Consider the following 27223-nt stretch of genomic DNA (forward strand, 5'->3'; position numbering starts at 1 on the left):
CCTTGACTGGACCTCACGCTGAGACAAGCTGACTATAGAAGAACCCTCCAGTGAAGGCGAGTGGCCAGCTTCAGTGAGGGACAGAGATCTGTGGGCACTGGAGCAGGCTGCTGCCGGGGGATGATTTCAGCTGTGCTTTGTTCTGGACCCCACAGGAAGCTCCAGTTCTTACGAGGCCAACTTAGAATTAGAAAACCAAGCAAACCCACTCAAAGATTGCAAGCACAAAAGAACTATCTGGAAGTGTGAGACAGCTTTGCATTACCGAAGCAGAGAGACTGTGGCGGTGTCCAAGTGTGTCAGCTCGTGAATGCTTCATGGCAGCCTTGGCTTTGTATTCAGGTCGACACCATCATAGAAACCAAGATACCACCCATAATGACCACATTGGCATGGCAACGGCCTGGGGGAAGGTCCACAAGACCAAAATGGAAGGAGGTCAGTGTGGGCTGCTTCCTTTCTTGCTCAGGAGTCTCTGTAACAACTACAACAGGCAAATGAAAGAAGTTGTAGCCACTCAGCTCTCTCAGGAGCTGTGGCAGGAAGCAATCAGAGCAACTCACATGGCTGAAGCCCTGGACACCAAAGCTCGGAAAAGCACTGGTGTCCAGTCCTGGTCTAGTCAGTTCCTTCCTTGACCACCAGTCCCCAGGTTGCCTGTAGATAGCAGGAAAACATCACTGCCCAAAGCATGTAATGTCCCGATGCTCAAGGTTGGCAATCTTTATTTTCTGGAAGTTTTCTAGCTGCCGAAACCTGACACATGAAGTACATATTAGAGAAATGATTAATTTTAAATGTTTATAAAGATGTTAATTCATTATATTGTGCCTACTCCACACAAGGCATGTGTATGTGGTGAGAAGGGTGGGCATTTAACACCTGTACAAGAACAGATCCACACAAAGCTACTTGTCTGGGCTCCCATGTGGGGAGGCTCCATAGTTGTCCTAGGAGGCTGCCCTGTGTGAGGCTCAGCACCACTGGGACTCCCATGACAGAGCATCACAACCGCAGTATCTGAAAAAAAAAAAAAAAAAAAAGCCAAACTTGTCTGTGTTCTTTGCATCTAACTGCACAATGTCATTTAGGGTGTGGCTTATGCATCTTTTTTATTCTCTCAAGTTCCTATAAGGGCAAATATCTGGGTCTCCTCTTAGAAATGGTCAGTGGATGTCTCAGTTGGTAAAGTGACCTTGAAGAAGTCATCCTCCCCTTAACTACCGATGCAGTGCCCATGGTGGGCCCATGTTGATATGCTGGTCCCAGGCCAGTGCTTTCTTACCGCCCACTGCCCCCACACGGGCAGCAGGTGGATGGGTTAGCAAGGCCTGTGCTTTACCCCTTTGCCCTCCCTGGCTTCCACTCCTGTTAGCACACTTTATTCCTCATTCTCATGTGCTTTAGAAGTGGGCAGGGAAGAGAAGGAGGAAATGGCAGGGTCCAGCGCTTTTATGTCTCCTTTGGGAAAGGATGGTGTAGGAAAAGAAACCACAGCGATCCACAAGGCACTGGGGAAATTAGATGCTTCCTCTAGACCAAGCAGCAAAGCCAGGGGTGGTTTACAGTCCTGTTGCAACAGTCCTCCTTGGAAATTCCGTTGACTAACATGGAAAAGCCCAAGGAGTGAGTTTGGACAGAGGAGAAATAAAAACTTGTCAGCCATGATGGTTTTAAGGTACTTGGAGATCTTATTTCCTTATCCCAATTGCCTACTCTTCACACTTTTTTTAAAGACTAGTCAAGTGTAGTAGAGAGAAGCGGGGAAAGTGGAACAAGGAGTTCAATGTGTAACTGACAGTGAACAATCAACTGAGATAACTCACGACCTTCAGACCAGACTTCACATTCTTCATATGTCTATTTGATCTTTAATTACATGCACTTAAAAGATTGAGGTGGGTAAAGAAAGCGACAAGTAATTGATATTTTATATACACATTAAAAAGCACTTTTCCAATATGTGAAATGCTTTCAAAGGTGAAATATTTTGCCAAATCCTGAAAAGAAAGACTCAAAAGATGCAAAGGTAAATTCTATTACTTATTTTTTTTCAGCCTAATTTCTAAGTTATTAATGCTTTTAAAATGTTACCACCAGAGAGTAAGAAAAGGAGAAGCATGGAAGTAAATTGCCTTCCAGCAGCCTCAGAAAGAAGAGAGCCAAGAGAACCAGCCCATTTTCTAGGGAGCAGACGGTGGACCCCAAGCAAGTGCCACTCAACAGAACAAGCCTATACAACAGGGCCAAGGCTGGCTCCTGTGAACCCAGCTGTTAACCTCCCTGCTCAGGCCGTGGAGGGACAGTCACCATACCAAGGAATAAACGGAATCCTTGTCCAGGTCAGAACTTCCAGTAGGACGCAGAAATGGCTTGGAAGCCAACAGGCTCTGGATGCCTTGTGGGTGTGGCCAGTTGTCCAGGGGTTTACTGGCCAGATCTGCGAATCATTTCAAAATCAGAACAAGGACCTTCACTGGCCCAGAACGGAACAAGGAGAACAGAAGGGAATCAGATCTGAGATTGCCTGGGAAGGTTCTAGATCAGGAATCTGTAAGACCTGGCATGGGTTATCAGGCTCAAAAGCAGGGTAGAAAACTTCCCAAAGATGAACGTTTTCATGAAACCTTCTTCTGCTTTTGTGGTCTGTAGCAGCAACCAGTGCTTCTGTGGCGCCTTTTGGAAGGGGTAGCATGAGAACTGAAAGCCACAGAAGTTCACAGTGCTTGGAGAAAATCCATGGGCTCCTCCAGGGGCAGCGGCACTGACACTCTGGCAAGTGGCAAAACCAGGGTGGTCCACGGGGCTGGTCCTTAGTCCTCCTTTGAGAATTGCAGGCATCACAGTCAAGAGCCAGTCAACAGCCTCTTGGACTAGTCAGTCGACTTTGAAATATTTGCTTTGGGAAATTCTGACTAAAAGTAATCATATTGTTCAGATTCATCCCTTTCTGAGTTTTCTTTTTCTCTCACTTCCTTTTCATCCTGTGGTTTCTCTCTGGTCTGATCAGTGGGGAAACTGTTTCTATATTTCTCATTTCTCCCAAAAGAACCATGCACCTCAGAGAAGACCCCTCAGAGGGAGAGTGCTCCTGAGGTTGTCTCCAACAACATAGATGACAGCTTCAAGCTTCCCTCTCTCCTTGTAAATGAAACCCACTGGGCCTGGCTGATGCAACCCAAGTTCTTCAGGGTTTTCACAAGATCCCGGCGGAATCTCTCACCCACAAAAACGTAGAGAACTGGGTTCAGGCAACTGTGGAAGAAGGCAATGGTCTGGGTGACCTGGAAGCAGATGTCAATGTTGGTGGAAACGGCACAGTTGGAGATGAACATGGCATAGGCGTCAATGGTCTGCACCAACAAAATGCAGTTGTAGGGAAACTGAGACAAGACAAAGACGGTCAGGACAGTGATGGTCACTTTTAGGGCCTTGTGCTTAGACGACTTCTTGGCCTGTATCAGGGTGTGAATGATGATGGTGTAGCAGCAAGCCATGACCACAAAGGGAAGGAAGAACCCCAGAATGACCTTCAGGGTCAAGACAGCTGACTTCAGTTTGGTGCTCTCATCCCTAGGGTAAACCATAGTGCAGACAGCAATGCCGGATTCCCTCTCGATTTGGCTGTATAAGAGTTCTGGGATGCAGAGCGCAGCTGCCAATACCCAGATGATAAAGCAAACCATTTTGCTGTACAGAAGCCTTTTCTGCCTCCAGGTCTGTGCTCTCATGGCCTGGGCAATGGCGATGTACCTGTCCACGCTGATGCACATAATCAGCAACACGCAGCTGTAGAAGTTCATCTTGTACATGCTGTTGACCACCTTGCACATGAAGGTCTGGAATTTCCACTGGTCAGCAGCGGCAATGGCCCAGAAGGGAAGAGTGACCAGAAACAGGAGGTCAGCGATGGCTAAATTCAGAAGGAACATGTCAGTCATGGTCTTCACTCTTGTACAGTACCAGTAGACAAGGATGACCAGACTGTTGCCCAAAGCACCCACGATGAACACAAGCCAGTACAAGGGTGGGAGGAAATGGCTCGCAAACTGCCTGACATTGTTTTTCTCACAGTAGAAGTCAGTGAAGTTGAAGTTGATATAGTCTTCCACGGAAGGTGTGGATTCATAGCCATAGTCATCAGACATGTTAGGAACAGGGCTCTGCAAGGGGACACAAGATGGCATTAGGTCAAGGAAAACATTTTGAAGGTCCTGTCTGATGGCAGAGGCATGGACCTCTTGACCTCTCAACCCCAAACACCTATGATAAGGCCAAAGACACGTGTGTGTAGGATGTAGGCATTCTGAGGACATCTGCTTGGGTTGCGACATATTTATTCAACAGATGTTTATTAAGCACGTGCTGTATGTTGACTACTGTGTTAGGTGCCAAGGAAACTGTAGTAAATAAGTCAGATGTGTGGCTTCACTCTCAAGGTACTTACCTACCAATAGAGCAGCCAGAGAAGCGAATGAACATTTATAGTGTGCATGCCAAGTGCTCTGATAGAGTAGGAAAGAGTGCCTCTACACTGCTGATGGGCACGTTCATCAAACTGTGGGAGTGATTATGATTGTCCTTCTCCCATGTATTCAGTTTTTTGCTAACCCCAATAAAAGGTCAGCAGCGGCTCTTAAACTTATCTGGGTCCCAGTTCCCCGAGTTTCCTGAAAACTCCAGGAACACCAACTTACACACACATACACATACGGACATTCTCAACCCCATGCACACACACAAGCCCATGACCTGCTATATAGTTAGCAGACCCCGTGGTCCAAAAATTATTAGGAATTTCAATACATCCAGCATTCAATCAAGCAAGCAGCACTTCTAAGCACAGGGCCCCTGTGTGACTGTGTGGGTTGCACAACCGTGAAGCTGTCCCCAACAAGCACACACACTCACACACACAGGCATACACATAATACATGCACTTGCACATGCTCTCATGTACACAAATTGCCAACACTCATGCTCACCATGCACGTATATACACGCTCATGCATGCGCACATATATACACACATATATGCACATGCACACACACTTCTTACACTTTTTGTGGGTTCCTGAACCAGAAGCCACCCTAGAACCCCTGCTACGGAAACAGGAAATGAGGACTGGAGATGACACCCTGAGATGTAAGCCCTTGAGTCAAACCTGGGGTGGGAGGCAATGAAAGACACGGAGTGCCGATGGAGGAGGGGGTTGCCGGGTGCAGGGGAGGGTCCTTGCCACACCTGCAACATTCTTTCCAAAACCTCTGTCCACAGTTCCTCAAGCGCTCTCACTTCCCACCAGTTTCCCTCCCAGGGCTCCCATTAGGACTCTCAAATTCCACCAGGGACTACCAGCTCTCACTCCCTTTCATTGAGTGACATTCCTGCCAAATCTCAACTCTACTTTTATTTCTCCTGAGGCAAATGCAGTAGTTCAATTCATCTGGATGCATTTGGACTAGAAGTTGCCCCAAATCCACAGTAAGCTTTTATTTTGTCTTGAACAGTTAATATTAACAAATATTTAAGTACAAAGGTTATTTTATGTACTTAAATATTTATATTTAAATAACAAAATATTCTTTAACTTCTGTTAGCTGGACTCTCCCTGTCTGTATACATCGTAATTTCCACCTATTTCTAGTAGATCTGACTAGCATTTCCCAACCATATTTTGGGTGGAACACTATGGTTAAAATAGTCAAGAATCTCTCTAGAGTCTTTGTTTGAAATTCACAAGACTCCTGAGCATATTGAAGGATCTGAGAAGTCCTGCAGAACTTGTTTTCTTTTAATTGCACGTTAACGCAGTAAAGACTCTGAGAAGTCCTGCAGAATCGTTGAATTTTGTTGAACAATGTTTCCTAAACTGATTGGAACATAGAAACTGTTGTGTGTGTGTTTGTGGAGGGCTTCTTAGATATCAGGGCTCACTGAGTTGATTGATAAAGGGCAGTAGATGTTACTTCCATTTGGGGCCTGGCTGGCAGGAAGTAGCAGGAGGACCCAAGGTAACTTGGTTGACAACTGGGAAAATCTGACAACTAGTCCTGACTCCACCTCCAACATGTGACCAAGAGAAAATCCTATTGCAAAGAGAGGGACCCAGGAGCAGGATCCTGGAGGTGGCTCTTCGGGACAGGGCAGCTGGAAATGGTCCACTACTGCAAAGAACTAAAGAAAACTCATCTCCCCATTTTATACGTGATTAATCCCTGGGCCTGACTTATCCATTGTCAGTTTACACTTAGAGATATTTCTTCTGGCATTGGTCCTTGCCTGGAAACCCAGTCTCTTGGGAGGACAGATCTCCTAGGTGACACACATTTTAGAGACCATGCCAGGAGAATCCTCCCAAGGCTGGACATGGAAACCAGCTGCAGTCGTGGCCCCACTAAGTTATCCTGTAGGAGGTGAGACTTAAGTGGACGTTGAGCGAAAGAAAAACCTGAGGATAGAAGGAAGACTGTAAAGAGCACGGAGACCCCGAAATGGACATCACAGCAGGTTTAACAGGTTGGGAGGATGACCTTTTGGAGGAACCTCTACAAAACCATGCAGATGAGCAAGTACCGACTGTGAATCCACAATGAATAAGCACTAAACTTGCTTTTAAAGTTTTTGTTTGTTATTTGTGGGTTGGTGTTTTGGGGTTTTTGGGGGGTGGGGGGTCAAAGGCTTTAATAGACTCTCACATGAGCCTGACCCTAAGGCTGTGAGGCAAATTGCAAGCAGTGACACAGATGAGAGCCCAGGAGTCTCACGGCGTGGAGTTGCCACTCTGGTCCAGCAACACTGCTCTCTTGCTGCAGCTCCAGGAAGTGAGGAGCAGGGCAGATTTTAAGGACATGTGAGGAGGAGGACAGACAAGGGAGGGCATGCTTGGCAGAAGGACAAGCGCAAGAGGTGGCTTTGGTTCCTGGGGGGAAAATGAGACTGGGCAGTTGGGAAGTCCCGTGTCACTTTGCTGTTGTTAGTCCTGGCAGGAGGTAGATTCCTGGGCCAGCGATGGGAGGCGATCTGGGGCAGGGCCTGGAAGAGACTGCAGAAGGAGCAGAAGGGGAGAAATGTGCAGAAATCCCCGGGCCTGGGTGACCCAGCTCTCTCCACTGCCCGTGAGCAGGCACAGCCAACACTCCCAAGACTGAGCCCCAGACAAGGACAGTGTGTCCCACTGGAAGCCCAGGAGTCATAGTTTTTCTGCTGAGTGAGGATTAAGGACCTCGTGCTTTTGCATGGAGTTACTTAGTTAAGTTAGGGACTCCCTAGGCATATTTTAAAAGTGATTCAATTATACACACAAAATCTAGATTTATTTAAAGTTTGTCAGGACCACATCCCCTGTGTCACGACTCACACTCGTAGTTTCGCACATGCCTGATGGATCTTAGACATCAAATTATTTGGAAATCTCTCAATAAATGTAAACAAACATTTTTATGTTTGTTTAAATATAAACAAACAGGCCATTGCTCCCACACAGGCGTGTTATCTTCCCTTGGGAGTCCTGGACTCAGAAGCAGCAGCCCAGGAGTCCTGGTTGTGAACACCCAGGGCAGGAAGAAGATCTCAGAGCTTTCCAGGGCCTCCTTCTCTGATTCCTGTGTTTTCTGGAAACCCTCAGCCAGACCCAGGCTCAAGATTCCCCTCTCAGGGGAATGGACAGAGAAAGGGCAGGAACTGTGCTCGCCAAAGCCTTCCGTTGTGCCTCAGTACCAAGATGGGCACAAGGGAATAGGGGAGATGGGATAAGAGAGGGCACGAGACAGAGCGAGGCAGGGAAACAATGAATTTGCTAACAGCAGGGATGTTGGCAGACACCTTGGCCCCAGACTTGAGAAAGTATTAAATCCCAAAAATGAGACTTGCATTTCAGTGCCTTTGACATTCACCCTGAAGGGGCTATGATCGCTGACAGCACCCTTCAAGGGCTCTTTGGGACATTGAACCCTCAAACTGTCTGTCCCAGCCCCAGTGTCCTCATCTGTAAACAGGACTCTGCCTTGACTGTGACACTGAGGGAATGTGGGGCACCTGCATGGGTGACTGGCCCAGCACATCCTCAGAAAGGTGCCCACAGGATGCCACAGCTACTTTCCATGGAATGTGGGAATCAGGGCCACAGTGGTCCCATCTTCTTCCCATTTCCATGGCGCCAGTCTCCTCTGACTATAGAAGGTCATTACTGGGGTGCAGGTTCCTTCTTATCTGGGGCTGCTTTGCAGAGTTTGACTGTTACCCAAGATCCCAAATGACTCGAAAGCTCAGAAGCGGCCCTGGCTCTGCTGCCTTCCTCTCCTGTTTCCACAGCCTCAGGGATTGAAAGGTGCGTTTAGTGCAGGAGAAACTGGAGTCTACTTTTGGTCAGAAAAATAGTTACTTCACCAGGACCAAATTAATTACTTTTCTGTTGTTATGGATATAGGTGCAATTAGGTAACTATACATATGTAATACTAATGAATCATTAGCATATCATAAATAATTTAGTTGATAAACTGTTTCAGCCACCACTCTCCCTAGATCATGGAAACCTACAATGTACTGTGAGGCAGTTTGTTAGCCCCCCACTAGGAAGTCTGGATTTCAATCATCTACATGTAAAACTCAGGCTTTCCCTTTGAGAAAAGCAAAATTAAAGCCCTTACGTAATTTTTAAGGCATTTGTGAATCTAACAAAATCATGGGAAATTAATTTGATTCCATAATCACATTTGGCTGTAAAAGAAAAAAATGATTATCTGGATTGATTTGACTCACCGATTTTCTTTTTCTTTTTTTTGAGACAGAGTCTTGCTCTGTTGCCCAGGCTGGAGTGCAGTGGCATGATCTTGGCTCACTGCAACCTCCACCTCCTAGACTCAAGCGATTCTCGTGCCTCAGCCTCCCAAGTAGCTGGGATTACAGGCACCCGCCACCATGCCCGGCTATTTTTGTAATTTTAGTAGAGATGGGGTTTCACTATGTTGACCAGGCTGGTCTTGAAATTCTGGCCTCGGTGAGGTGATCCGCCCACCTCTGCCTCCCAAAGTTCTGGGATTACAGGCATGAGCCACCGCCCCCCGGCCTGACTCACTAATTTTTGTTCAGCTCTTGGTCTCTTTAAGGGGAATGTATGCCGCTATGTGTTTCTGTGTTTTCATAAGGTCTACATAATATTATGCAAGAAATACAACTAATGTGCCCACCATGAGTTTTTTTTAAAAAAGCAAATTACATGAATTCTCCCTTTGCCTCTTTTGTCTGAGTTTTAGAACAGGCACATGGAACTAAGCACACCCTAGTTAAAGATCATTAAAAACCCTTAGCTATTTATAAAATCACATTTCCCTCTGTCTCCACAACATACCCCAAAGCCTCTTTGCATTTGCAAAACCCTCCGTGCTGGACAACAGCCTACCCAGTAATGGGCATTGCTGGGCAGAGATCTTACCCTGGGAAACCACACAGATAAATCCTTCTCCCACAGTGGATCCTTCCCAAACCCCCTAAAAAGGGAAGACGAGAGTGTGTTTTGAGGAGCCAGAGGAACATGGTTGTACTCACTGTGAAGCCTGTGGGTGTCATGGTGGATCAGAGGCAAGCCTGCTCCTGGATAAAGGACAAAAATCAAAAAGGGGACTTGTTTGTAAATGTACAGTAACAACCAAACCCCAAAAAGATGGAGATTAATAAATTTTAAATCTGTTTATTCTTGTGAAAAAAATATTCCAAGCTGGAGTTAGGGTCTATATAGCATTCCAGATTTCAGAATCATCTCAGTTATCCACGCAGAAATGAAAGAACCTCTCCTTTGAAGTAATCAGTCACTTCTTTGACTCTGATGGTCACCTGATTCCAGTATTTGTTTTCTTTCTACTTAGACAATAATTAGTGTGTCTCCCATCCACAGATGAGGAATGGCAGTGGGACTGTTAAACTTTTCCCAGGCCGTCCTTTCTACATTTCTCATGTTCCCTTGATTTAACTTCTCTGTCAAGCCCTGTTTTGCTGCCTGGTTCCCCTTCCCCCTGCTCTATCAGCTAAGGAGCTCACCGAAGCTATCAGGACGGCGATTGCTTTGAGAATGCCCTGGGCCCCAGACTCCCCACGAAAAGGGCTTTTGAGTAACTCGGTGGCAAGAGGAATATGAGAGCTGGGTGGTGCCCGCTGGGGTTGGGGCTCCCTCCCAAAGAGACCCATTGCCCCCAGAACCCACCTTTCTCCTCTTTACCCTGACTTCAGCAGGAAAAGGAAGTCCTAGGTTTGTGTACTAAAGAAAATGATCTAGTTCCCTAATGCACAGGGCCTCAGAACTGACTGAAATAAATCTCGAGTTGTCATTTTCATGTGCTTTGAATTTCTTTAAAGCCCACCCCTACATAACCAAAGAAACAACAGCTTGACTGCCTTCAAGGACGGAGTCTGCCTTAGCCAGGGCATTTCCTTTTATTCCCTTAGCAAGTTTCTTTCTTTTCTTTTTCTTTTTTTTTTTTTTTCTTTTTCTGAGACAGAGCATTGCCTGTTGCCCAGGCTGGAGTGCAGTGGTACGATCTCGGCTCATTACAACCTCCACCTCCTGGGTTTAAGCGATTCTTCTGCCTCAGCCTCCCGAGTAGCTGGGACTACAGGCACATGCCACCATGCCCAGCTAATTTCTGTATTCTTAGTAGAGATGGGGTTTCACCATGTTGGCCAGGATGGTCTCGATCTCTTGACTTTGTGGTCCACCCACTTCGGCCTCCCAAAGTACTGGGATTACAGATGTGAGCCACCATGCCCAGCCCAGTGAGTGCATTTCAAAGAAACACGTCCAGCATCGCACCCCAAGGTTCCCGATTCACATAGTAACATGGACAAGTCTCCAAACAATTATGCTAATAAGCCAGACCAAAGAGAGTTTAAACTGTATGATTTCCCTTGTATAAAACTCTAGATAATGCAAACTAATCTATAGTGACAGAAAGCAGAATCAGTGATTTCCTAGCAATAGAGAGAAGGGGAGGTAGCCAGGGATGGCAGCTCACACCTGTAATCCCAGCACTTCGGGAGGCCAAGGCGGGTGGATCACCTCACGTCGGGAGTTTGAGACCAGTCTGGCCAAGATGGTGAAACCCCATCTCTACAAAAATATCCAAAATTAGCCAGGTGTGGTGGCCTGTGCCTATAGTCTCAGCTACGTGGGAGGCTGAGGCAGGAGGAACGCTTGAACCCGAGAGGCAGAGGCTGCACTGAGCCCAGATCACACCACTGCACACCAGCCTGGGCCACAGAGCAAGGCTCCATCTCAAAAAAAAAAAATAAGAGGAGGGCAGGGGGGCAGGTGGGTACAAAAGAAACCTCAGTGGGGGATAAATATGTTAACTGTCTGGGTTGTGTGAGAGCTTCACATGGGGTGTATGTATGTCAGAACTTACATTCTGCATTTTAATATTTGCAGTTTATTGTAATTGGACCTCAATAAAGCTGTTCAAGTGAGGTGGGGAAAGCAAAATATGATGACAGCATTCTGGTTTTCTTCACTTGTCAGTGTCATCTCTGGCTGTCAGCAGGCCCTAAGGAGGAAGGCAGCCGGGGCTTTCTCCTGGCAACCTCTCTGCCAGTAGTTTCTCAGAAGTCCACTGGAGTGCCTTGTGCCATTACAGCTGACTTGAGAGATCACTATGGACCCATGTGGGGTTTTTTGTTTTGGTTTGTTTTGGTGGATTTTTTCCTTTTATTCTAGGTTCAGGGGTACATATGCAGGTTTGTTATATAGGTAAATTGTGCATCATGAGGGCTTGGTATCTAGATTATTTCACCACCCAGTTAATAAGCACAGTACCTGATTGATAGTTTTTTGATCCTCTACCTCCTACCTCCCTCCATCCTCAAGGAGGTCCCAGTGTCTGTCGTTTCCTTGTGTCCATATGTACTCAACGTTTAGCTCCCACTTATAAGTGACAACATGTGACATTTGGTTTTCTGTTCCTGTGTTAGTTCACTTAGGATAATGCCCTCCAGTTCCATCCATGTTGCTTCAAAGGACATGATCTTGTTCTTTTTTATGGCTGTGTAGTATTCCATGGTATATATGTACCACATTTTCCTTATTCAGTCTGCTATTGATGAACATTTAGGTTGATTCCATGTTTTCGATATTGTTAATAGTGTTGGGATGAACATATATATTCATGTGTCTTTATGCCCATGGTGTTTTTACAATTAAATCAGCTGATAGATAGATAGATGATAGATAGATAGATAGATAGAGACAGATAATTTGTGTGTATATGTATATGTATGTGTGTTTTACATACATATTTCCTGTCTGCTGAGAGGACCTAGAAGCAATGATACACAGCTTAATGAGCAGCTAGTGCCCTGATCTTGGAGTCTAAATACCTTTCTCCACCAAAAAGAGCCAGGGTTCCTTGGAGATACGTAACTACATGTTGATGATATTGGGTTGGAAGACTGACTAAGTTGGTCTTCAAACCCAGTACCACCAACATGGTAGCAAACCAGTGTCACATTTATCCTAAAGAGTTGAGGAAGGAAGACACAGCATCTTTATTCCTGGGGAAAAGGTCAACCTAAATCAAAGAATGAGGAAGCATCAGACAAACCCAAAATGAAGGACTTTCTGCAAAGTAACTGGCGAAATATCAAGCTCAAGTGACACAAAGAAAAACTGAGAAACTATTTCAGATTGAAAAAGGCTAAAGAGACAGGGCAAGCAGATGCAATGTGAGAACCTGGGTTTGCTCCTGGAGTCAGAAAAAATTATTCTGAAGGACATTACTGGGAAATTAAGGACATTGCAGTAGGAACTGTGAATTCAATCCAACAGTGTTGGATCAGTGTTAAATTTCCTGATTTTGTTGACTGCATTGTGATTTTACAGGATAATGCCCTTGTTCTTAGGAATTACCCCCTGAAGTATTTAGGGGCAAAAGAATACAGTGTCTTTGGCATATTCTCAAAGGATTCAAAAATATGCAAAAAAAAAAAAAGAGAGAGAGAGAGAGAGAGAAGAAAAAACACATGTACATATAGAGAGGGAGAGTAATAAAGCCAATGGGACGAAATGAAAACAGTGGTTTGGGTGAGGGGTTATGAGCATTCTTTACACAGTTCTTGACTTTTCAGTCAGCTTGAAATTATAGACGAGTAAGACTCACAACAAACTTTTAGACAAAAAGAAAAAATGTTTTGGCAATTGACCCTAAGACACAAGACAGCCTGACACAGACTGAGTCTGAAATTAGAACGAGCAGCCCAGCCTCCAGCTGTGACCTCGCCCAGCCACCTGGGCAAGCACGGAATTTCACTGCAGCCTTCTGGGGGCCAGGAAAACTCTGGCATTTATCTGAAAAAATACCATGCTTTTCTTTGATGACTTTTTTTTTGTTGCAAAAGTAGCATGTGTGTTTGTAGGAACTTTGGCAAATACACAAAAACCGAAAGGAGAAAATTAAAATCACCCATAATCTTCCTACCCAAAAATAACTACTTTTAACTTTCTGTTGCTTTCCCTTCCAGCCGTGTTTCTATGCATTCACACACTTTGAACTTTTCTTCTGTTTTCCCCCCACCTAACAGGTTACAAGCATTTCCTTCATCATTAAACATCTTCAGATAGATGAATGCATCAGCTACATGGCATTCCAACAGGGGCTGTGCCCCAACTCATTTAAACATTCCCCTCTGAGGGGTAATTCCCCTGCTTCTAACTCCTTTTTATATTTATTTGGAAATATTTCCCAGGTGAATAAGAAAGGTTGTACTCTGCCCCTTTCCTCCTAAGCACGAGAACCAAGCACTTCCCCAGGAGCATTTCTGAACTCTTCTGAGGTCTTCAGCTCTGTGGAGTAATTGCTTTCTGCTTAGCATGACTCCAGGTACCATCAAGAAACCCAGTGAGTCTCTCTTTTGAAATAAGAAACTCACCCAGCAAGTAGAAAAGCAGCCACTTTGGAGCTGAGAATTACTCTTCTTCTTTTGCCCACAAGATGAAAAATGCCCAGTTGACTTTGGAAGATCTCAACTCAGTAAATTTAATTTGATTACACATTGGGGAATAGGGAGGTTAATTTTGAGACATCAGTTAGAAAATACTTTATACAGAGAGATATAGATATAGATAGACATGTATGTATGTATATTTCTAGTTCCCAGGGCTTATGTCACCTCCTTTTTACTTGCATGAAAGGATTGAATATTAATCATGTAACATCTGAGAAAAATTCCCAAAGAAAGAAGCCACAGAAAGAAGAAAGAATGGCTTTGGTTATAGTGAGTGATAGCAAATTTCAGATTGGAAATAGCAATAGATGGTAATGATGTTGGTAAGAATCTGGAGAAAAGGGCTCCACATTGCTGTGAGGAGTATAGATTTATGTAATCTTTTGGAGGGTTAAGCCCTAACTGTCAAATTTTACAAAGCACAACATCTCTGACTCTGCAGCGCATCTGCTTGGAATTGGCCTACTGGTGTTCTCACAAAAGAACATAAGGGTCCAATTATGGGGATACGTGTTGCAGCAGAACAAAAAATGGAAAACAACTTAAATATTCAGCAATTGGTAATATTATGACACATCAGTCCAATAAACCACGTGCAGCCAATAAATAAAGATGATCCTCATGCTGATAGAAAAGAGGTCTTCAAAATTATAAGATTAACATGCAAGTTGTGTGATTTTTTTTTTTTAAGACGGAGTCTCACTCTGTTGCCCAGGCTGAAGTACAGTGGTACGATCTCGGCTCACTGCAACCTCCACCTCCCGGGTTCAAGCAATTCTCCTGCCTCAGCCTCCTGAGAAGCTGGGACTACAGGCACACGCCACTATGCTCAATTAATTTTTGTATTTTTAGTAGAGGCGGGGTTTCACCATTTTGGTCAGGCTGGTCTCGAACTCCTGATCTTGTGATCTGCCTGCCTCGGCCTCCCAATGTGTGATCTTTTAAAAACAATAGATAGAAAAAGACACACTGCACTGCTCCCCAGCACCGAAACATTTTCTGTAAGGAGAAAACCATGATGACCGGTGGAAAATGAGACTTTTATGTTTTCGTTTAGATTTTGCCAACTATTTAAATATCTTACCAAGTGTGTGGAATTTTATTTTAAGAGCTGTCATAAAAATAACCTGTCAGATTAAGAAAAAGAAGAAGAAGAAGGAGCCCAGTGTTCTAACGTTCAGCACACCTGTTTACAAAACTTGTCTAGAGGAGGAACTTGTAATTACTAGACCTGCTCCAGCTACCGCAGAAAGAGCGGGTCTGGTAATTACATTCACCAAGCCTACTTTATGCAACTAAATTGTACACTAGCTTTCTATAAAGGTTTGCCTTTTTTTTTAAGGGATAATATATAAATACAAGCTGAGCAAGATGGCTCACACCTGTAATTCCAACACTTTGGGAGGCTGAGGCGGGAACATCCCTTCAGGCCAGGAATTTGAGATCAGCCTGAGCAACATAGCAAGACTCCATCTCTACAAAAAATTTAAAAATACGCCAGGCATGGTTGCCTACCCAGCTACTCGGCTGGCTGAGGCAGGACAATCACGTAAGCTCAGGAGTTCAAGGCTGAAGTGAGCTACCATTGCACCACCACACTGCAGTCTGAGTGACAGAGCGAGACACTGTCTCTAAAATAAATAAACAAATAGCATATAAAATGTCATATAGTATAAAATAGGATGTAAGATATTACGTTTTATAAAATATGCATCTTCTTCCGGCTCATGGGACATCTGGAGAGAGACAAAGTAAAAGCAGGACACACTCCTCCCTAGACTCTGCATCTAGAACTTCCACAGACAGCCTTGCCATCAGTTCTCTTTCGTTTTTGTCAGAATACTTCTCAAATACTTTATTCTCCCAGCTACTAAGTCTCAGTGCTTGCTTTCATTTTCTTCTTGCTGCTGAGAAGGTGGGAAAAATATAGGGGGGGAAATCCCACGTATGACCGAACATACTGAGAGCGAGGAACATCTCAACGGTCTATTGGGAGTGGATGGGCAGTTGACTCAGCACTGCAGCAAATCTCTCCCTTGCTGCTCAGTGAGGCCTTGTTGCAGGTGCCATGGGCCACCCATCGAACCCATTTATTCAATGTGTTTTAAGTACCTGATACATTTGTTTGGTTTAAACAATGTATAAGACATGATCCACGTCCTCAAGAAGCCTGCATTCAAATACAGTGGGTAAGTCATGGCTGCAAATAACAACAAATGGAAAATGCTATGAGTCATGGTAGGAATTGGAAGGAGGAAGTCATGTCTCTAGCTCTGGGGAAAATCCAGGAGGGCTTCACTGAGGAGGTGACATTTTTGTGGGTCCTTGAAGGCTGAAGAGCGTGGGGACATGCAATGAAGGGAGGGAACGTTGCACCAGGGCAGGAAAACATATAGACAAAGGCATGAAAGCCAGAAAGCCTGGGGTGTGTGCAGGGACCTGGGAGATAAAGGAAAGGAGAAACCTGCTAATTCTTCAAAAGTGAAAAGTGTTTGTTAGAAAAGTTAGCTTGGAATCTATTATTATTCAACCACTATTTTTGTATTCTCTAACATTCTTCAGTAGCCAACATGAAAATCAGCCTGTGCATGTGGCATCTCTGCACACTACAGCCTCTGATGCTCACAGCACTAACATCAAATCGGATACTAACATGAGTCAGAAATGCAGGTCCTTACTTTGATCTTTGTAGAATTTGCTACACGGAATTTGAATCATCTCTTACATTTTTTTCATAGCTCTGCTTTTTGTTCCCTACACGGGGGCGGGGTCTCAGAGCCATCTATCAAATCAGTCCACTCCCCAAGCCTGGATCAGATGCTACCAACCACCCAGCAGGGGCTGCATGGGGCCCAGGGGCTCCCAATGCAAGCCTGTGAGTGGGGCATCTACAAGGGGGCTTCAGAACAGATAAGCAGATATTGGAAGAAAAGGACTCTGAAATTCCAGGAACTGAAATAGCAAATTAACTTTTGCTCATTCAGGAAAGGGAGTAAGGAGATGGGATCCCACGGACCGGCTGCTGCACAGCCCTTCCGGTTCAGCACACGGCGACAGCTCTCTGGATGGACTTGCCAGTCATCTATGGAGTCACAGCTAATTAAGAACTAAAGTGGGGGGGGGTGTTTGAAAAGACAAACCTGCATCCACCGATGAGTCCTTTAAAATAACTTTTTGCTTTTCTTTGATCATAAAGGAGTATTTTTACAATGCACAAAAAATCCCCAAAATGCCAACATAACTAATAAAGAAAATAAAAACTCCTCAAACATCCTTTCCTAGTTTAGCCATTGTTAAGTTTCTGAGATACTTCCTTTCTGACTTCTTCTCTGTAACGCAACCTCACACACACACACACACACACACACACACACACACACTCAGGCGCACACACATGCACTTAATAGAAAGGAAATCAGACTACACATATAATCTTCTATCTTGCTTTGTAACTGCCCGTCTTTCATGGATCACCTTCCATGCCAATTCACCATAAAGTCATATCATAGGATTGTTTGGGGCTGTGTATTCCCTATCATAGGACTGGATGGTAAATATGTAACAATAAATATGTAACAATTCACGTAGCCATCCTCCTGGTGCATAGTTTCCTTATTTCCAATTTTTCACTGCTACAAAGAATCCTTTCCATGGGGCAGTGTCTCAGACTCAAGGACCTCATGGGAGAGTCCTTTACCCAGCCCCTGGCCACCATCTTGTCACCCAGCACCTGCTTCTCCCTCCTTTAAGGTACAAATCACAGACTGCCTTGAACCTAACCTTCATGTATGTGGGTGGGGAGGGAGTTTTCTTATTTGCCCTACAAGAAAGCTGGGTTGGGCATCACCAATTCCTCTTTGCCTTCCTGGAAGTTTCTAGTGAAGTACCTGGTGCCCATGACCTCTGAACAAATGAGTGCAAGCCTGGGTTTTAGAAGCCATAGTGGCAGCACACAACTGAGGGTGCAGGTGACATGGGGGCAGGGGCAGCAAGAAGAGCAATACTCACCGTGGAGGGTGGTCCAGGTCTCCTGGGGACAGCAGGCCCCGCCAGCTCTCAGTGTCTGGGGAAAGAGCTGGGTTGCTCTCTGCCTGGGATGAGGGGCAGGCTTTATGTGGGTTCTGAGCAGGCAGCTCCCCGGTAACAACACCAGAAAGGAAGCCAGGCCACCCCTGCCTGTGCTATCACTGGTGGGGTAACCTGGAGGGTGGGGAGTCACTTCCAGCAATCAGCAGAGTCAATCATTTGCAACCAGAAACAAAAAGCAGAAAACTGCTGGGATAAGGGGAAACTGTCTCCCCTGAAGACACACATACAGACTGATGATCTGATAGCAAATTCTCTTCCTGGACAGCACAGCTGCTTGCAGGGAATGGGGAGATTGGAGGGTCCCGTCGAGAGAAGTCAGCCTTGTCAGGCTTGCCAGAGGGGCACATTGATGAGATTTCTTTGGGTGGCGTCATCTAAGCGGGCCTGTATCGGATTACTACCCTGTGGCAGATGTAGCACTGTCCATCACAACATACCTTTTCTGGCCTCGGCAGATATACCAGAACCCCGAAAGGCTGTGCTTCCAAGGAGAGGGCATGTGGGTGCTCTAGAGCAGCTCTTCCAGACCTTCATGCTACTTAAGCTTCCCCACCTCACCTGGACCACAGGGGCCCATGTGGAGAAGGGAATCTTTCCACCCAGGTATATTTACCGCTTTTCTTCCCTGACCACCTGCCTCACTCTCCTTCCTCCCCCAAGCCTCACTCCAACGGACTGGAGGCAAACACTGTCTACCTTGTATGCTCTTACCTGATGAGGAAGGTGTGTCTTACCTAGGCAGGTGTGCCTATTTAAATTCAAATTGATTAAAGTGTTAACTAGGGCTGATGCGGTGGCTGACCTCTGTAGTCCCAGCACTTTGAGAGGCTGAGGCAAGCAGATCACTTAAGCATAGGAATTTGAGAGCAGCCCAGGCAACATGGCAAAACCTCATCTCTACAAAAAACACAAAAACAATTAGCCAGGCATGGTGGTACGCACCTGTAGTCCCAGATACTCGGGGAAGCTGAGGCGGGAGGATCAGGAGGCAGAGGTTGAGTGAGCCGAGACTGCACCACTGCACTCCAGCCTAGGCGACAGAGTGAGAGCCTGTATCAAAAAAGAAAATTTTTTTAAGTGTTGACTAGTTTCTCAGTCATGCCAGGTACATTGCCAGTGGTCAGTGGCCACATGTAGCTGGTGGCTATCCCAATGGAGAGTGCAGATACAGAACCTGCCCATCGTCACAGACAGTGCTACTGAATGGCCACTGCCTCAGAGAGTCTGCCTGTGATATGTTGCTAGGAACACATGGAGTGCTGGAAAGCCACACACGCCTTAAAACTGGGGCAAATCTAGTAAGGTTTTACACATCAGATACATGAACACCGATCGTACAATAAATTGCATTAATTACAGGTGTTTTGGTGAAACTTTGAAAAAAGCTAAATATACAAAATATTGCATTTTTAATGAAGCTCACAGATGAAGTCTTCCCGTCCACTGCTATGGTGAGGACTTCAATCCTGATGTGATGATTAGCGATTTCCTGCCATCGTTATGACAAAGATCCCTTTTACATATTTGTTCTGGGGGAAAATCACAACTACACTCTTGCGGAGGTTAATTTCCACGGCTCAGTGTATTTACTGTCCCGAGGACTCAACGCTGATCTCTCATGGTGTAGTCCTCCCAGGCACACGTCCCCTTCGATACCCTCAGTTCCCACAGAGCAAAGGGATACAGAAGATGTGTTTGGATTTATTGTCTAAATGAGAAAAGGCCAACAAATAGCCCATATGAAAGGTAGAGAGCATACACAGTAATAATGAAAGAGATGTCTGATTCATCAGCCTTGAAGGAACAGCAGTGCCAGAGAACCGTAAAATTTCCTTCCCTCGGCCCGCACTCACTGCGCATGAATGGTGTCTGAAACTACACACAGCTGAGAACCAGCTCACTCCTCGGCCTCTCACTCCTCCCTCTAACTTGGCAAATAAGAGACACAAAAGGAACTGGTGCTAGAGTGAAGACGTTCCCTTGACTTTCTTGGCTGAATTTGTTTCTCTCCCGTGTTTGGTTGCGTCCTTGGAAAGCTTGCAGTGAGGTGAGACAAGCACTTTTGCAAGTGCCTCGGATGAAGAGGCACTTCCTTCTCCCTTCTCTTGACTCAGGCTCTTTCCTCATCAGGTAAGAGCATACAAGGTAGACACTGCTTGTGCCCAGACCGTTGGAATGAGGGTTGGGGGAGGAAGGAGAGTGAGGCAGGTGGTCAGGGAAGAAAAGCGGTAAATATACCTGGGTGGAAAGATTCCCTTCTCCACATGGGCCCCTGTGGTCCAGGTGAGGTGGGGAAGCTTAAGTAGCATGAAGGTCTGGAAGAGCTGCTCTAGAGCACCCACATGCCCTCTCCTTGGATGCAGGGAGGATCACGAGGCTGGGGAGGCGGTAAGATGCAAGGAAGTCGTAGAGAGAACTTCCGCTTTCTCAAAGGAGCCTGTGCAAATGTGATTCCTTTGCTGCAATCTAGTTTAAGTTCATTCCTTGGAGAGAAAGCCCTGTCCTCTTGTTTTCATTGCTGTGTTTCTTTCTTTGAAACTAGAATTCAGAGCTGGGTGACTATAAAAAGTTGCTGGTCCCCTTTTATAAGGGCTATTTTTCTCTTGCATTCTCGCCTTGCCAAAGGTGAGTTCTAGAAAACAGGGCAGTATAAGCACACCCTGAGGGACAAAATAGCAGGTCTCTAGCGGCTGAATGACCTCGCGGTGCCCAAGGAGGCTGAGCTCTGTTCCTGCAAAGCCCCACGGTCAGACCTGCTCAGATCTCAGCACTTCTTCATGACCTACCTACCCCAGAATGGCGTGGAGTGCAGCACATTCACTCCTCACTGAGCCACCGTTCTGGTTCCAAGGCTGTGTCTTTCCACTGGACTAGTGAGAGCGATGTCAGATGTTTTGCTCCTGGGCCTGCTTCCAGCTGCTTATCTGAATCCTTGCTCTGTGATAGCCTACTCTGTGGCTGCAACCCTCACTCTTCACGGTCACTGAGCCCTTGGACAAGTTGTTCCTGACTGGGTTCATGGGGATGTATTGCAGAAAGCTGCCAAGGCAGCCTTTTGGCACTTTCAGCTTTAACCCGTGCTGGGCTTTGCTCTGTCAACTATCATGATGTGGGCAACTGCAAAGCTGCTGCTGCACTGTGGAAGCGCTGACCTTTTTGACTTATACTTTGAAGAATTAATGCATGCCTCTTTGCTTTCACTTTGTCGTGCCATTCAACTCACAATATGAAGGAAATGACAGATAAATCCATTGGTGGACAACCTTCTTCTCTTAATCATGAGGTTATTTGCAGAATTTAATCTTTGAGAAAAAGGTTTGAGAGGAACTATATCCAAGAAATTGTGAGACTGAGGTATTCTGGTGAGTTAATGCGGTTGCCTCCCAGCTTCTTACAAGATTCACGTGTAACTCAACACAATACATGAGCTTTTGCCTTTGAATTTCTCAATCTCTTAAAGAGAATCCAGCTTTATTACTATTAATACATGATCAAACTTCTTCTGTACTTGCCTTGGGAATAATGGACAAAGAGAAATAGTGTGAATTCATGAATACAAATTTTGCAGAAAATGAGACAGTGTTTAATTTTCAAAGACTTTCCTCTCTATTCGGTAGGCAGCAGCTACTGATGGTTACATATACCAGGGGAACTTTAAAATCAGGAAATGCTGATATCTCACATTCTGAGTCTCTGAATCCTAGGAAGAAAAGCTTGCAGTGCTTCTGAGTATAGCGAAGTTCCATTTAAGGGCAGAGTCCCCCTTGTAGAAGTATCAAAATGTTACAAATAATTCTAAACTGAGACTTCACTCTCAAACGTATTTTACTTGTTCTAAAACGATCTGTCCACAAATATAAATCTATAAGTAATAAATTATTATTTTCCCACTATAGGAATCTCTAATGTGAAAATGCTTTCTATGAAAAGAAATTTTAAAAATAAAATATTGTATAATAATAATAAAAGCACCCCCTTTGGGTCCTGGACCAGGTGCTGCAACTGACGAGCATGCAGGAATGACTGTGGACTAGAAACTGCAGTCCACATCCCTGATACCTGTAACAGAGAAAAGAGGCAAGCTGACTCTGTTGCAGGGGCCAACAGGAGTGCTGAGTCCATCCATTCCGATATATGAACAAGTCCCTTACCTCTTGTTCATTCCCAAATACAAAGTGTCTAGCACAGTCTCTGGCACGGAAGAAATGAATTTAACTTCAGTCCTCTACTTCTTAGGTTCCCCATATTGGAAACTACTACAGATTTGTAATCCTCTTCTCCTTCCTTAGCCTCTTGTACGTACTGGGAAAGTCGTATTTCAAAAGCATATTGGGGTCTTTGAAAGAGGACAGTGCTATCTTTTTACTTTTCATTGATTAATGCCCTACTTTTATTTGGAAAGCCAAAGTGTCTGGAGGCAATTGGTAGTTGGTGGTGACAGTATGACCAGTGTAGGTAAAAAGAGTCCTAGGTCCAAATTTCCACAGAATAAAATCTGCAAGGACCCTTTCGTCCCCTCACTAATCCATGCGGAAAGGGACCGTGTGGATCCCGGCCATGCTTGTAGCCCAACAGCACATTCTAGGAAAATATTAAACATCTTCTGACTAAATTAATGCAAAAAATGAACCTGATATAAGTGCTGCGGATCTAGAATAGAGCCATCTAATAGCGCTTTCTGCAATTGTGGGAAAGTTCTATAGCTGTCTGTCAAGTGTGGGGCTACATATAGCGACTGAACATGACGCTGCGGTTACTGTGACTAAGACACTGACCTTTTGAAAATCATTATTTAATCGCAATTAGCTTACATGGAAAGTAAACAGCCAATATGACCAGTGGCCACCCTAGTGGACTGTACAGGTCCAGACCAACCTACCATTCAGCAGCTAATATTTCTACCTGGCTCTAGCCTTAGATGGCTCCGATTATGATGCAAGCCGGGGCACCTGGCCTATGGCAGACCCACTCCCCTCTGCACGGGGGTGAAGAGGGCTGAGGGTGAGCAACTCCTTCCCCAGAAGCACTCAAGCCAAGGCAGGCTTTAGCTATTCTGGTTTTCTAGAATACCTGGAGATACTTTACATTCTTCATGTGTCACAGTTAGCAATCAAAACCCTTAAAGGACAAGAATGAGGAAAAAGGAGTCATTTTTGCTAAATTCAGTTACCATGAATAGCTCTTGAAGGTCGAGGTGCCAGCGAAGAGGCAATTTTCAGAGAGTAAAAGAGAGGAGGAGAGGGCCGGCACTCTGCAGCAGCAGCTGGAATGGGAGGAACAGGAAAGACGTGGCCAAGTGCCCCATAGGAGCCGCCAAATGGTAAATGCTGCAGGCTCGGGAGAGCAAGACCAATTGGAGGCTCTGGGGAGACTCAGGGATCTTTAACAGAGCAAGCGCGTGAGAGGAAATGTTGGTTTTAGCAGGTAGTGATGCACATAGCACTGGATGGGATATGGCTGAGGTGTTGAAGCAAAGGTGTCTAGCAGGTCGTTAGATATTCTCAACTGCAGCTCAGAGGGGAGGTCAAGAGTTCAGTGGTGTGGCTGCCAAGCTGTTACAGAATGCAAGTTGTTTATAAGGGAAATACGTGTCATCCTCAACTCCTGAGTTTTTGTGCTCACAACACGTGAGTCATGAGACCAGTCAGAGGATCTTTTATTTTTGTCTCATCTATTAATGATTAAAAAAAATCATCCCTTCTGCCCTTACACATTTTATCTCATTGAAAGATCTCAATGGAATCCTTCATTCAACATGTATTTGTCAAGCTCCTACTATTTGCCATCACTGTTCTTAGATGTCAGATGTAGCAGTCCGCAAAACAGAGCACATTAAATAGCGGCAAGCGTCATGCAGAGAATCAGAACAGACAGAGTGATGGAGGGAGTGGCGTGGGAGGGGGGTCCCTCGCACTGGATGGTCCGGGAAAGGCCCACTACAGAGGTAACCCTTAAGGCCTGAATTACAAGAAGTTCCCATCGATGTGAAAATTGGAGCCGGTATTCCCAGCAGAGGGAACAGTTGGCAGGAAGAGTTTGACATGTCCAGGGATGAGAAAGGCCAGCATGCAGGAGGACGGGGGACAGTGGGGGGGGCAGAGAAGTTGGGGGGTCCCCAGCGTGTCGGGCTCTGAGGCTGGGTCAGTAGTGTTCACCTGATGCCAGGTGTGTGGAAAGCCACTGAAGGGACTTATATAGGTGATGACACAATCTGATTTCCATTCTTAACAGATCACTGACTGCTGCATGGGAAACAACAGAAAACAGCAAAATCTTTGATTCTGCAGGCACCAGAATCAAACGTCTAGATCACAGCCTCGCCTTGGCTGGGCTGCCCATAGGCAAGGCCCCCGCAGGAGCCACCCTCAGCTCTGCCTGTCACTGTCCCTTCTCTGGACCTCTACCTGTAGGGAGGCATCAGGGTGGATTCAGGGTGCTTACATTCCTCCCTCCTGACGCCCCTGATGGAATGAGGACACACACACTGAACGTCACCCAGGGAATGTTTGCAGTGATGATCATCCTTATTCAGTGAGAAGTGTTGATGAGTTTTTAAAATATATATTTTTATCATTAATTATAGCTAATGATGTTGGGGTTTTTTAATAAGCTTGATTTTTTTAGAGCAGTTTTAGGTTGACAGCAAAATTGTGCAGAAGGTACAGAAAGTTCCTATGTACCCCTCCCCCAGCACACGGGCAGCCCTCCCACCATTGACATCCTGTGTCAGAGTGGCACATTTGTTAGGATCAGTTCATCTACGCTCATACATCACTATCACCCAAAGTAGTTTACGTTAGGTTTCGCTCTTGGTGTTAAACATTCTATGGGTTTGGACAAGTATATGACAGGTATCCACCATTATAATATCATACGGGATAGTTTCATTGTCCTAAAGATTCTCTGTACTCCACCCATTCATCCCTCTCTTCTACCTAACTCCTGGCAACCTCTGACCTTTTTGCTGTCTGCAGTTTTTCTTTTCCAGAATGCCATGTTAGTGGGAACCATATAGTGCATAGCCTTTTCGGATTGGCTTCTTTCACTTACTGACAGGCATTTAAGGTTCCTCCATGTCTTTTCATGGCTTGCTAGCTCATTTCTTCTGAGTGTTAATTAAGAACCTTAATTAAGTGTTAATTAAGCATCCAGATGATACTATCGTCTGGATGTGTCACAGTTTATTTATCCATTCACCTGCTGGAGAACATCTTGGTTGCTTCCAGGTTGGGCATTTACGAATGAAGCTGCCGTGAACATCTGTGTGCAGATCTTTATGTGGCCATAAATTTCAGCTCATTTGGGTGCATACTGAGAAGCATGATTGCTAGATCGTATGACAGGAATATGTTTCGTTTTGTAAGAAGCTGCCAAACTGTCTTCCAAAGTGGCTGTACCATTTTGCATTCCCGCCAGCAGTAAGGGTTCCTGATGCTCCATATCATTGCCAGCGTTTGGTGTCATGTGTCCAGGGTTTGGGCTATTCTAATGGGTGTGTGGCTTTCATCTGAAGTTCCCTAGACCTATGATGTTGAACATATTTCCAAATGCTTATTCCCCATCCACATTTCTTGTTCATTGAAGTAATCTCTTTAGGTCTTTTGCCCATTTTTTAATTGGGTTGCTCATTTTCTTATTGTTGGGGTTTAAGAGTTCTTTGCATATTATGGATAATATTCCTTTATCAGATGTGTCTTTTGCAAACATTTTCTCCCGGTCTGGGGCTTGTCTTCTCCTTCTCTTAACTGTGACTTCCATAGAGGGACTGTATTTTTTTCACATGAGGGTTTTTTTGTTTTTGAACCTAAAAATCAGAACTTTACATGTTTAATTTTTTAAATAAGAAATGCACATTAGAAATGGGCCCAATCCCCCAGCCTGACCCTGCCCCACTTTGCCCATAGCACCGACCCCTGTCCTGTCCCTGGCTCTGTAGTATATTAACACTTGGTCATTTTTTCAAAAACTGAAAGTTCAGTGGCTAATGTCTTTGAAAAGTCAGAAAATTTCCGCAGCATCAAAATAGCTACATGAAAATAGCCTCAGTTTCTAAATGGCCACATCAAAACAATCACATCAAAAGGTCAGGCCCTGCAATGGAGACCCAGAGGAAAGCCTCAGGACTCGGGCTGGTGCTGGCCATAGTTAATAATAATGTTTTGTGTATCCCAAAATTGCTGAAAGAATAGATTTTTAAACATTCTCACCACAAAAAAATAAGTAGATGAGGTGAGGGATGTATTAACTAGCTTAATTTAATCTTTGCACAATGTGATATATTCAAAGCATCACATTGTACCCCATAAATATATAAGATTATTATTTGTCAGTTAAAAACTAATAAATACGTTCGATGCTGTGGCTCACGCCTGTAATCCCAGCACTTTAAGAGGCCAAGGCGGGTGGATCATTTGAGGTCAAGAGAGACCAGCCTGGCCAACATGGTGAAACCCCATCTCTACTAAAAAATACAAACATTAGCCAAGCATGGTGGTAGGCGCCTGTAATTCCAGCTGCTTGGGAGGCAGGAGAATCTCTTGGACTGGGAGGCAGAGGCTGCAGTGAGCCGAGATCAAGCCACTGCACTCCAGCCTGGGTGACAGAGCTAGACTCAGTCTCAAAACAAACAAGCAAACAAAAAAACCTAATAAATAAAATAAAGCATGCTTTTAAAAATGACCCCATCACAGGATTCAGATTACTCCTGGAGTTTCATCTTAGAAATAACCGCCCAATTTTCAGTATTAACCATGTTTGGAAAAAAATTTACCAAAAAGAAACACCAAAACAATGCCTAGCAGCCCTCCCAGAGTTCTGTGGGCAGATGTCCAGCAAAAGGAGGTGCTAATGGCCAGGCGCGGTGGCTCACACCTGTAATCCCAGCACTTTGGGAGGGCCAAGGTGGGTGGATCACCTGAGGTCAGGAGCTCAAGACCAGCCTGACCAACGTGGTGAAATCCCATCTCTACTAAAAATATAAAAATTAGCCGGGCATGGTGGTGCACACCTGTAGTCCCAGCAACTTGGGAGGCTGAGGCAGAATTGCTTGAACCCAGGAGGCGGAGGTTGCAGTGAACCGAGATCGCGCCATTGCACTCCAGCCTGGCAACAAGAGCAGAGCTCCATCTCAAAAAAAAAAAAAAAA

The 27223-nt window shown here is 45.1% G+C and overlaps 1 protein-coding gene across 2 annotated transcripts; it reads right to left on the reverse strand.

Annotated features, from left to right (window-relative positions):
* Nucleotides 1–1842: 1842 nt before the first annotated feature.
* On the reverse strand, nt 1843–18232 carry CCR9 (C-C motif chemokine receptor 9). 2 transcript variants are annotated; one of them, XM_032298031.1, is made up of 3 exons: nt 17998–18232; nt 9550–9594; nt 1843–4163 (listed from the first exon to the last, which is right to left on the reverse strand). In XM_032298031.1, exons 2-3 carry the CDS (start codon nt 9568–9570, stop codon nt 3075–3077), a joined length of 1110 nt encoding a protein of 369 aa, XP_032153922.1. In that variant the 5' UTR covers nt 9571–9594; nt 17998–18232; the 3' UTR covers nt 1843–3074. The 2 variants fall into 2 exon arrangements, with proteins under 2 accessions (XP_032153922.1, XP_032153923.1); XM_032298032.1 differs by lacking the exon at nt 17998–18232 and adding an exon at nt 10202–10494.
* Between the last annotated feature and the right edge of the window lie 8991 nt (nt 18233–27223).

The sequence above is a fragment of the Sapajus apella genome, unplaced genomic scaffold (assembly GCF_009761245.1).
Source record: "Sapajus apella isolate SASKATOON/1434 unplaced genomic scaffold, GSC_monkey_1.0 scaffold38, whole genome shotgun sequence".
Lineage (NCBI taxonomy): Eukaryota > Metazoa > Chordata > Mammalia > Primates > Cebidae > Sapajus > Sapajus apella.